The 12,835-nt window shown below is 49.7% G+C and overlaps 1 protein-coding gene across 2 annotated transcripts in view; it reads right to left on the bottom strand.

Moving 5' to 3' along the window:
* Positions 1-559: 559 nt before the first annotated feature.
* mecp2 (methyl CpG binding protein 2) overlaps positions 560-12,835 on the bottom strand; it is a 91,014-nt gene continuing 78,738 nt past the window's right edge. For both annotated transcript variants that reach the window (XM_072246796.1, XM_072246797.1), the window contains exons 2-3: positions 4,551-4,892; positions 560-3,121 (exon numbers count right to left, since the gene is read on the bottom strand). In XM_072246796.1, coding sequence (XP_072102897.1) covers positions 2,074-3,121; positions 4,551-4,892 — 1,390 coding nt within the window. In that variant the 3' untranslated portion in view covers positions 560-2,073. The remainder of the gene's footprint in view (positions 3,122-4,550; positions 4,893-12,835) is intronic.

Genomic DNA, 12,835 nt, shown 5'->3' with positions numbered 1-12,835 from the left:
AAACCAACGGGCACAGGTGGAGACTGTGCCCTCAGCAGCCACCCTGTAGGTCACCGAAAGGCCAGCTCGCAAGACTGGGCAGTACTGCAGAGTTCACAAGCATCTGTTCTAAAGGGGAGCAGGGGTGGGGGGGGGATGTCAGTATATTTTAGGTAGCTTGATTGGTGCTTGAAAGGAAAAGACAGAGCCAATCAAAACTCTCCAATATATAAATAATATCACTATATGAAGAACATCCTACAGTACAGAGAGAAGCTCTAGTCAACAGTGCAGGCAGGAAGATTTCCGGTCCAGCAGACATGACCACTCAATGGGATGTGAAGAGCAGGCTAGCAGGACTGCTACTGAGATACAACCACCATCTCAAAGTGTTGGCAACCCTTCAACGTAGCGCAGTGGGAGTACGTGTTCCTTTCTCTCTCACGACGCACAATACCAAAACAACTACCAATCCATTGAACTATTTAGTCCTATCTAAAGATAAAGTTGGTCAGTATTTCTTTTCGGAGATGACGACTTTATTTTGTATAAAACCTCCCTCCCTTGATTCATCTCCCACCCCCCCCACCCACCCAAAAAAAGAGGCAAAGCGAAGACGACTTCTGGAGCAGACAGAGGTGCAGCAAGGCAAAGGAGAAGAGTGGGCAGGGGCGTCTGCCTGTGGAGTGCTCTGTGCGTGGTTGCAGGTGCACAAGGGGTGGGGGAAGGTCTCGGTCCCTTTTGACTGACTAGGGTAAAGTCTCCAGTCTCGGGGCTCCCAAGTCGTGCCTCCAGAGTGAGGGTGTGTTCTCTCGTGCATATGGTTTAGAAGATTATACACGTGCACACGGAAATCCGCAGGGGTCACTCGCTCTGCAGCTCCCAGTTTTTTGGGGGGGGGTGAGGGAGAGCTCAAGAGTACCTGGAGGTGGGGAGAGGGGTGGGGCCATGGCGTGTCATAAGCTTGCTGCACAACTGTCTACCCCGAACTCACCGCACGCAGAAGAGGGATTTCTTTCAGAAGATCGTACCTTTCCCCTCTACCCCAAAAGCATCCACTCACTCCCTCCTCCCCACCCGCACCATTCAGAAGGTGCCCACTCAGAAACCTCCTTGAACTGTGTCCCGGTCACACTTCCTACCCCGCCGGTGGCTGGCGAGGCCATGTTGGTCCACCTGGACGCGGGCAGCACACTTGCGCTCACCCCTCCTGCACCACTGGATGGGGTGAGGTGCAGAGCTCCGCCTTGCTGACACCTGCCCCACCGCAGACTCCCCCCAACTCCGCTGGTACCAGGGGTTGGAGGGGATGGTGGGGGACAATCTCCCCTCTCCTGCCACCACACCAGCCCCAGCCCTGCAAATTCCGCAACACAACCCAATGAGGGACTGACCGGGAGAGGAGGGTTGAGGACCCAAGGGGCTGCTGACTGGGAGGAAGAGGTCAGTGTAACGTGAGGGTTGAGGCACCGGTGGAGCCCACACCACCCTGCCTCTGGTACTCACTTCCACTCATTGCAACCCCACCCCTCCCCACTCCCAAAACAAGTCCAGCGTCAAGACAGAAGTGAGGCCGAGAAGCTTCAAGACCCACCGACTTTAAGCCCAAGGGGCACCCCAACACGAGACAAGCTCGCGAGCCACACACAGAAGGCACGGTAACTTTTTTTTTATATAAACCTCCTTCTTCTTCCTTCTTCCCTCCATCCCCCCATCCCACTCTCTGCAGGCAGGAAGAAGGGTGAGGTAGGAGGGGAGGAGGAAGGAGAGAGGAGAAGGACATGGAGGAGGGAGGGAAAAGAAGAGGGAGGGAGGCTGGGGGCGCAGGTCGACCTCTCGCTTATCTTTTTTTAAACCAAGGTCTGAACAAAACACAAAAGACAGACTGAACACTTGACCACCTAACAGATGCAAACACTTCAAAGAGGAAATTAGAAATTAAATCTTGCCCCATATAAGCTTCGAGGTTCAGCATCAACTGGTCTGGAAAGCCTTCGTTCAGAGCCCTACTCACAATGAGAAAAAGACACAACAGCTGCCTCGTCCATTTCTTTTTTTGTTGTTGTCGTCATTGTTTCCTTCTTCCTGCGAAAGTCAGCTCACTCTCTCGGAAACAGTCGCCCGGGCGTCGGCCGCCTCCTCCCTGGCCGGCCTGGGGACGGCCGAGATGACTCCCCGCTGCTCGCCCTCGCCTCTCAGTTTGCTCTTCTCCGCGAGCTCAGTCTTTGGGGGCTCCTTCGGCAGCAGGTCGGCCTCGGGTCGGGCGCGCAGCGGCTTCTCCTCGCCGCACGCCCGGCTGCTCAAGTCTTTGCGTTCCGAGGGGCTGCTGCCGTCCTTGGAGCTCTCTGCCTCCGGGGACGCCAATTCCTTTGGGGCCTCGGTCAGTGGCGGACACTCCTTCTTGAGGCTCCGGGCTTTGGGGCTGCCTTCTCGTGCCTTAGGCGCCGCGCTCTTGGCGCCTTTCTGTCCCTTCCCAGCACCGGCCAGCTCTTCCGCCTCGCTGCCCTCCCTCGCCAGTGAGCTCCCCACCACTGGTGTGCCGGTGTCCTCCTCAAAGATGCGCGTGCTCTTCCGCTTCTTCAGGGGAGAGCTCTCCTCCCCTAGGTTCCTCTTCTTGATGGGCAGGACGGCCACCTCCTCGGGCTTGGCAGACATCTCCTTGACTGCCTTCTTCTTTGCCACAGCCGCCCCCCCGCCGCCCCCTCCTCCCGGCTTCCGGCCCCTCTTCTTGGGAACCACCTGGGGGTCGCTGTCAGACTTCCTCTTCCTACCGGGTACCCCCTTGCGCACTTTCGGATGCTGCTCCGTGGAAGACGTGCCTCCCTCAGCTTTCTGCAGCAGGGGGGCTGCGAAGGGCATCTTAACCAGGAGCTTGGCCGCGCTCTTTTCTGACAGCCTCTTCGACGGGCCGCTCTTCCGCACCATCTTATCCTTGCCACTACCTTTGGGCCGGCCCCGTCCCCTGCCAGTGCCCGGTGACTTGGGGGTCTTTGGCTTTTTGGGCGGCTTCTTCTCTCTCCTCGAGGGGCTTCCTCGGCCCGTGACCGTGAAGTCAAAGTCGCTAGGGTCGAGGGTGGTGTCGCCGACCTTTTCGAAGTGCGCCAGGAGTTCCACTTTGGAACGGAAGGCTTTGCCTTGCGGGCTGAGGAGGCAAAAAGAGGAAAAAGACCAGGGTGTCAAAACGTGGGAGGCAACGCGGACATCCTCTGTTAAGCTGTAGTTCACTCCCAGGCTTGGTTCAGGAGGGGATTGAAAGCTGAGGGGGGGGGGGGCGGCGGAGAGGGGGAGGGTACATACAGAGAGCGACAGTGATCTGGAAGGAGTGTCGGACGAGTGTGGGACAACAGTGAGAATGGAGGGTGGAGGAGAGAGGTAGGTACCAAATGGGCAGAGTGAGGGGGAGGAGAGTGGAAGAAAGAGAAGGCAATAAGACAGGAGGGAGCAGAGAGAATAAAGTAGGGGTGTGGGGGAAATGCTACAACTATTGAAGCCCCAGCTCCCAGCTAACCTAACTGGAGTGTACAGAATCAAGAGCGATTTACGCAGTGTTAAAGCAAAGAAAACACACGAAGTGCTGGAGGAACTCAGCAGGCCAGGAGGCGTCTATTGAGGAGAACAAACAGTTGAATATTTCGGGCTGAGTAGGGGACACAAGCCATCCGCCTATCTCACATCAAAGTTCAAAGTAAATTTATTATCTAAGTACATATATGTCACATTATAGAACCCCAAGATTCATTTTCCTGCACGCATTCACAGAACAAAGAAACTCAATAGAATTAATTAATTGTATATATTAATGATCGCCCACTTCTACATCACCTAATCTCACCTATCACCTGCCAGCTTGTACTCTGCCCCTTACCTCCCCACATTATCATTCCCACTGCTGTGTGTGAGGAATTTGTCCGTTCTCCCCATGACTCTGCTCCAGTTTTCCTCCCATAGTCTGGGTAGTAGGTTAATTGGTCATTGTAAACTGTCCCACATTTAGATCAGGTGATCGCTGGATGGTGCGGCTCGCAGGGCCTATTCCACGCTGTATCTCAATGGATGAACATAAATAAAATTATTCCCTTCCATAGATGCTGCTTGACCTGCTGAGTTTCTCCTAGATCCCTGAACAGAGGACAAACACTCTCGGGGGCGGGGTGTGTCCAGAGAAATGAAGGCAACTATCACAGTCCGTGGGCAAGCTACAGTGAGTGAGAAAGCATGATACACAAGCAGTAGGATAGCATAATGCTACTGCAGTGCCCGTGACACGGTTCAATTCCCACCATCGCCTGTAAGGAGTTTGTCCGTTCTCCCTGGGACTGCGAGGGTTTCCTCCCACAGTCGAAAGACGGACGGGGTAGTTGCATAATTGGTCACAATTGGGCGGTGCGGGCTCTTTGGGCCCCAGTCAGAGGTTGGTGGTTCCCAATCTGGTCATCTCAGTCAGGGGACGTGAGCTTTGAGCAACTCACAGTCGAGGAGCAGAGGATCTCTCTCCACTCTCCTGGTGGCCTTTGCCCTCCCCCTTCCACAACTCCCACAGAAACAGCTCTCCAACCCCAGCGGTCACTTACTTTATAATGTAGACGTCGTACTTCCCTGCCGACCGACCCGACTTCCGCTGCTTCAGTTTGCGCGTCCAGCCCTCGGGAAGCGTGGGGTCGTCATATAGGGGCCCCCGGTCTCGGATCAGGGAACGCCGGGGCTTCGGGGTGGAAGGGGTGGCCGCCACAGCCCCCTCTTGCTCCGCCGTCTCGACTTTGGCGCCGTCTGCCGGCTCGGGGACTGGCGCTTCCGTCGTCTGGGCTTCCCCGCGCCTCTCCTCGTCCCGCTCATCCTTCTTCACCTTGTGCTTCTTCACCTTCACCACCTTCTCCCGCTGCCCGGCCTGCTCGTGCTCTTCAGGTTTCTCGTCACTGTAACGGTAACAGAGCACAGCCTCGTTTCTCACTTGTCTTTAATTCACAGACCACTACAGCACACAAACGTCTGGCCCACGCCGCACCATTATTGCCCAGCCCCATCGACCAGCCTCAAAGTTCAAAGTACATTTATTATCGCAGTACGTGTGGAGTGTCCAGGGAAGGGTGGCGCCTCTGGAAAAGGGGCTTGTCGTGTCCATTCTGGGGCAGCCGCTCACCTTTGGTCCCCACCAGTGCTCCAAGCAGCTGTTTGCATGTGACATCAGCCACACCCCGGTACACCACTTCGAAAGGAGGGCTAAATCAGGTGAGGGTAGCTGGTGGCCTCATACCCTGCTGAGATAGGGACATACCTGTCCTAGCACATGAAGTCAGCTCCAACGGACTGGTGGAGGGGGGAGAAGGGATGAGATCTACCTAGGAAGGCGGTTCTGCAATGCTCCATGTGTACTATAATGTTAAGAAGTTAGCATCTCGCAGGCCTCTTGTGACCTCGGCTATTTTGTAAGGGTCATAGCGGCTAAGACTTTGACAAAAAGCAGAGAAGCACAAGTGTTTCTCACAAGGTAAGCTGAGGGGGTGATATTATTTTTGGTATGCGACCCGCATAACTTCAGTCCTTGCTTAAGAACAACTTGTACCACTGTTTGATTAACTGCTGTAAGAAACATAGCGCTTGCTAGATAAGCATTGTAAGGAATGCCTGTTTCAAGGGTGGGAAGCACCGAGGGGTAAGCCTATGCCTGGCTGTTCCCAGACGTAAGGGTAGTTAAGCTGTTACACGAACAATTTATGGCTGATAAGTTAAACAATACTCATCTGTACAGAAACTAAGGGGGTGAACCCACCTGTATCTATGTACGTGACTGCATATGTATAAAAAGCACTGTATTAGCTTCAGAAGGCAGAGACCCCTGGAGCAGCCCAAGAGAGTGCTTAAGGAGGGTTCTCTCTGGGAACTTGCTAATAAAGAGTTAAAGTTACATTCACCGTAGTACATGGTGTCTTTGCATCGGGTAGATTGGAAGGAGTTTACGACACATGGAGGGTGAAGGGTATGACAAGGCATAGAGGACGTCCACTACAACCAAGGAAGACACTTGCTCATCCCACTGGACTCAGACTTCTGAGGTCGAGAGAGTGGAACTGCCCCAGTGAAACTTTAAAACTGCACCTGCAAACGTTTCCTGTCATCGTCAGATACGGCGGAGAACCATCATATGTTATACAACCTTGAGATTCGTCTCCTTACAGGCAGCCACAAAACAAAGAAACCCAATAGAACCCATTAAAGATAGAAGACCGTTAAACACACAACGTGCAGGAGAAAAAAAACTAACGGTGCAAACAACATCCAGAACTGAAGCCAGTCACAGCCGATGCAGGCCACAGCCTCAGTTCAGCACGGAGATGAGTAAATCTCACTGAGCAGCGAGCTGAACACGTGCCCGTTCCTCCCCTCTGGCCCCGACACAATCTGGCCCGGCATCTAAATCGGCCAAACAGCAAGTCGTTCTGCACTCCCAGGCCCACACCCCTCCACCGCAATTCGGCCCACACCTGGCACGCTGTAACCGTCCTGCACCTTTCAAGGCTTCAGCTCACACCGCAAACATACCAGGTAGTACAGAGAGTTCAAAAGCTCTACTGATTAATGTGATTATTTTCGAGAAACTGTGATTAACAGTCAGTAGTTTTGTTTGCTGCCAGCAAGTTATCGCTGTACCTCACCACCGTCATTTTAAACCTGGACATCCTTTAGAACAGAGATGAGGAGGAATTTCTGCAGCCAGGTGGGGAATCTTCAGATTTCGTTGCCACAGATGGCTGTGGAAACCAAATTACTGGATATATTTAAAGTGGAGGTAGATAGGTTCTCGATTAGTAAGGACATCGAATGTTACGGGGAGAAGGCAGAAAATGAGGCTGAGATGGAATTGCAGAGCAGGCACAAAGGAGTCGAATGGTCTAATTCTGCTCCAATGTGTTATGGCCTAAATAGAATGGATGTCGAGAGGATGCTTCCTATAGTGAGGGAGTTGAGGACCAGAGTGTACAGCCTCAGATTACAGAGGCATCCCTTTAGAACAGAGACGAGGAGGAATTTCTTTAACCAGAGTGGTGAATCTGCGGAATTCATTGTCACAGATGGTCAAGTCATTGGGTATATTTAAAGCAGAGGCTGACAGGTTCTTCATTTTAAGAGTATCAAAGGTTACAGGGAGAAAGCAGGAGAATGGGGTTGAGAGGAAGATCAATCAGTCATGACACAATGGCTACACAGACTCGATGGGCTGAATGGTCTTAAGGACTGGCTCAGGTAAGCAACTTTGATGAGCCAGGTCTAAGAGCCTGCTGTCTCAACGACTCAACTCTGCACACACTCCGACACCCACCAGCGTCTTTGTGCCGTGTCACAACTTGGTCGGATGCGGTGAGGATTCCCACGCTTTCCAGCTGCACAATCGTTCTTGAAACCACTGCATCAACGTCTGCAATCCCTCACAAAGGAATGAGGGCAGAAAACATCTAAAGCAGCTTCTAGTCACGGTGTCACTTTCTACTATATTGTTCAAGATTTCAAACTCAAGTTTCTTTATCACATGTATATCGAAACATACAGTGGGATACATCTGGAATGTTATTCCGTGACTGCGTGGGTTTCCTCCGGGTGCTCTGGTTTCCTCCCACATTCCAAAGACGTACGGGTTAGGGTTAGTAAGTTGTTGGACTGCTGCTTTGGCACCAGAAGCATGGTGACACTTGTGGGCTGCTCCCAGGCACAATCCTCGGGCTGTGTTGGTCGTTGACACAAACAAGGCATTTCACGTGACAAATAAAGCTAATCTTTATCTTTGAAATTTCTACAGGTGTCCCATGGAGAACGTTCTGACAGCTGCATTGCCATCTGGTATGGAGCTCACCGTACAGGATTGGAAAAAAGCTGTAATGGGTTGTAAACTCAGCCAACCTCATCATGGGCACTAACCTACTCACCTTCCAGGACACCTTCAAAAGGCGATGCCTCAAGAAGTTGGCATCCATCATGAAAGGACTTCACCAGCCAGGACCTGCCCTCTTCCCACTGGAGGGGGTACGGGAGCCCAAAGATACACACTCAACATTTTAGGTACAGTTTCTTCCCTTCTGCAGTAAGGTTTCTGAACGGACAGTAAATCCACGAACACTACTTCACTATTTTGCTCTCACTTCTCCGTGGATTGTCACCTTGTCGTGGTGGAGAAGCTTGTGTGGTCCTGTGATCCCGAGAGCAATGCCCTCTGGAGCTATGCTCCTGGTAGGGTCACCCATGGCGGTAAGGTCGAGGGTAAGGTCCCTGACAAAGAACAATCCAACCAAGACCTCAACGGTGGAACAGGCGGACGAAGTTACTTCGAACTCAACGGCTGTGAAGGCGGATGAAGCTGCAACAAATCCATCAGCTCCAATCGTCATGGTTTCCATGCCACTGGAATCAGTTGGTTGATTTCTGAAGTATCGTGTGCTTCTTGGGGTACAACATCAAGTACACATTAAACAAATACACGCACAGGCATCTTCACTCTGGGCCACTTCTTCAGAACGAAGACCGTCATCCTCGACCTCGAGGGATAGCCATGATGACAGATTTTGCTCTCTTTTTACGCTACTTATGTATATTATTTTAACTTACAGTATTTTTAAAAAATGTATCGCACTGCACTGTTGCCGCAAAACAACAAATTTCATGACGTACCAACACACATCAAAGTTGCTGGTGAACGCAGCAGACCAGGCAGCACCTCTAGGAAGAGGTACAGCCGAAGTTTCAGGCCAAAACTCTCCTGACGAAGGGTCTCGGCCTGAAACGTCAACTGTACCTCTTCCTAGAGATGCTGCCTGGCCTGCTGCATTCACCAGCAACTTTGATGTGTGTTGCTTGAATTTCCAGCATCTGCAGAATTCCTTGTGTTTGCGTTTTTAATTTCACGACGTATGTCAGTGATTCTGATTATATCCAGGGCTGGAGGCAAGTTGGAGGCCTTCAGTAAACCTGACTCCCAGCAGAATGCCACAACAGTAAAACTGGAACAACAGATGAAAACAACGTAAATAATTTGCCTTGTAACACCACAAAGGAATCCCCTGTACTCCACAAAGCTTTGGCAGGCTCTTTAATTTAAATGCACAGCAAAAATAAGTGATGCAACGCAACATTCAAGTTCTCCTCAAAGTAAACTGGAAGTTGATCCGGCTTTGGCCATCGGGGGGCAGCAACGAGCAAGGCAAACAGCAGCTCTCTGATGGAAGTACAACACGCACGGGTTGGCTCAACGTAGTCGGTCACGTGGATCACTTTATGTTGCAGCCATTGGCTGCTTTGAAATTTCAAAAACAAACCTCTCACTCACTGCAATCCCTCCCTTGATGGGAGACGTTGCCTCAAGGAGGCAAGGTCTACCATCAGAGATCCGCACCATCTTTTCACAACTACCACTGAAACAGGAGGTACAGAAGCCCAAAGCCCCCCACCACGTGGTTCCGGAGGAGTTTCTGCTCTTCAGCCATTCAGTTCTATTATCAAAGTCAGAATCCGAATCAGGATTATAATCACTAACCTATGTTGTAACACTTATGGTTTTGCGGCAGCAGTATCGTGCAATACATAAGACAGATTATAATAATAGGAACTATATGTGAAAAAAGGCAAATTACCCGAGATTCATTTTATTGAAGGCATTTACGAAAAACAAAGTAGTCTAATAGACCTAATAAAAAAGCTATACATAACAAAGATGGGCAAATAACCAACGTGTAAAAGAAGACAAATTGTGCAAACAAAGATATAAAATATGGGAACATGAGAACATATTCTCATCTCAGCGACCTGTAAAACCCTAATGACGACAGTATAGCAACACTTGGATCACTTTGCATCGTAGTGGACCTTGGTCTTTTTTCACTTGTATTTTGTGTAAAAATGGCATTATTTGCGAATGCTTATCTTGCAAATTTGCTTACATAATGCTGTGTACCTGTGATGCTGCAGCAATTAAGATTCAAGATTACTTATCATGCGTACATCAAAAGGTACAGCATCAACAACCAACACACCAGAGGACGTGCTTGGAGCTGTCCACTTGGGTCACGTGCCCCAGCGCCAACATGGCATGTGTACGATGTTTGGCAAAGCAATGCAGAACTTAACAACAGTACAAGCCCCATTTTCCCCTCCCACCCACAAACAGTTCCCCCTAAACTGTGCGGGTGCGTGGCCACGCAGTAACTGAAATGCTCCCGCACACATAGCCTTTGTTGACGTGCAGCTGGAGTTGACAAAGTGAACAATCTGCTTGCTTCTGTAAGTTCTAACATTGATAATGCGTCCATTACTTGGAATCACTTGGATAACAGATTTCCTGACAATGAGTTATGAGGATAGCAAGCTTTTGACTATATTGCAGTTACAAATGCAACCAGTTTTGAATTTGTAAAAGAGAATGCTGTATGTGTCAAAAATTACAATTATGAACTACAAAAGCCTTGCTTCAAAAATATTGCAGCAACATTGTGAATTCAAATTTATCGTTTATGAGAAAGTTAGGATTGATTCAATTAGGACGCTCACTGATATGTTGAACTACGCATCTAGAAACAAAGTCTTTGAAGAACTGTCAATTCTTGTTGGCATGGTTGGAACATTTCAGGTTCTAGTGCTGACTGCGAATGTTGATTCTGCCTTATGACTTCAATCAAATGGAAATCCAGAAACAGACCAGAAGTGGAACATTTGGGAGATCTAATGAGGATTACGACTTATTCTTCATCTGGATGTGAAATTAATCTGGACAGCGTTTATAGACAATGGATTTGTAATAAAGACATACAAGTTTATGAAATGTGAAAGATTTTCTTTGTACTGTATACCCTTCAAGTAATAAATAAAATTAAAAGTACGTGACTTTTGAATTTTCGTTCTCAATATTCACAGTATGCATGTACAAAAAAAACATTTAAAGTGCCACAGTTTTCAGGCCATGTAAAAATCCCTTCTCAGAGCGACGGTTGGTCTGCATAGCTGTGTAAAAAGAAACTAGAGGGAACGTTGCACGTATAAACCCCAGGACAGACCATCGTCGGCCTCCAGTGGACCTGGATTTTGATTTGGACAGTAGGTGCTCTGACTACCCCAGCGGACTTCCAAAGGTTCGCTGGCCAATGGCTCTCAATTTCTGAACATCGATCCTTAGCATCGGACACAAGACCCGCCGGACACCAACGAGCAGGCCTCGAAACTCCAGACTCACTGATAATGGACCCTGAACACCAGGCCTTGGAATCCAGTCATTGGACCTTGTTCATCCTGTCTACACAGAACTCCAATTCCATAACCCACAGACAACTCACTGACTCGGGGGGCAGGGAGAGGTGGAGTGTGGCCAGCAGTCTTCACCCACACTGGTCAGTCACTCCGACATCCAGCCAAACATTTCAGCCTTGTCTGTTGGACGTCCGGCAGGCACTTAAGACTCTGGCCTGCCCTCGAATTCCTCAACATCCCTGTCCCTAAACCCTAACATGACACCTAACTCCCCCTTTCTGTCTCCAAAACCAAACCCACAAACCTAGAAAGCCACTGAAAATCAACAGAGGTCGCAGCTCAGCGACATCGTGAAACTACCTCAGATTTCACTGCACCTGTGCCTACATGGACTTGTGCATTTGACAATAAACTTAACTTTGAAAGACTCCAGCATCACCTTTCATGCAAACCAATGTAACACACTCACTCACAGATTTCAGGGAGACCTTCCAAATTGCCAAGACCCTCACAATTTTGTGACATACTATTTTTTAAATGAAATTATTAAGACCAGGGAAACATAAAATTACACAGACCATGTTCTGATTGCTGAGGTAGCGCCAGCAGCCCGAGTTCAAATCCTGCCGCTGGCTGTGAGGAGTTTATGCATTCTTCCTGTGACGTGTGGGTTTCCTCCGGGTGCTCTGGTTTCCTCCCACATTCCAAAGATGTACAGGTTAGGGCTGGTGCGTTGTGCGGCACCAGAAGCATCGTGACACTTGCGGGCTGCCCCCAACACATCCACTGACGCAAACAAGACATTTCACCGCACGTTTCTGAAATCCACAATCAGCTCTTTCGTCTCACTGACGTTGAGTGCCAGGTCGTTGCTGCGGCACCACTCCACTAGCTGGCATATCTTACTCTTGTACGTCCTCTCATTACCACCTGAGATTCTACCAACAATGGTTGTATCGTCGGCAAATGTATAGAATGGTATTTGAGCTGTGCCTAGCCACACAGTCATGTGTGTATAGAGAGTAGAGCAGTGGGTTGAGCACACGCCCTTGAGGTGCGCCAGTGTTGATTGTCAGCAAAGAGGATATGTTATCACCAATCCACACAAATTGTGGTCTTCCGGTTAGAAAGTGGATGGAATCCAGAATAAGATGCTGCCCCACTTGCTCATTTCCTCCAGCTGTGTGTGTGTGTGTGTGTGTGTTGCTCAATGGTTTCTTCTTCCCTGCCGCTTGCAAATCACTTCCTAAATCTAGCCCAGGTTTGTGACAAATGGTAACTAGACAGGCTGATATGCCAGCACTGTACTGAGCAAGTGTCAGTGCATCATAGGATGCCATCCTTGTGTACAAAGGGATGCAATGTAGGTTCTGCTAAACTAGTCTAGGGTTAAGGCAGACATTAAAAAACCCTCAGTCTTCCAAAGAGGGGAATGTGTTCCCAACGATCATTCCCAAACCTTCTAGTGGTTACAGAAACGCCATTACAAATGGGATTCAATTCTCAACAGCGCCTGTAAGAAGTACGCATGTTCTCCTCATGACCACATGGATTTCCTCTGGGTGCTCCAGTTTCCTCACACATTCCTAAAGCAAACGGATTGATAGCAAACACTCCAGCAAATTTCTGCAGACGT

Source organism: Mobula birostris, chromosome 29, assembly GCF_030028105.1.
Source record: "Mobula birostris isolate sMobBir1 chromosome 29, sMobBir1.hap1, whole genome shotgun sequence".
Taxonomy (NCBI): Eukaryota; Metazoa; Chordata; class Chondrichthyes; order Myliobatiformes; family Myliobatidae; genus Mobula; species Mobula birostris.
This window is presented reverse-complemented; position numbering and strand designations above follow the sequence as displayed.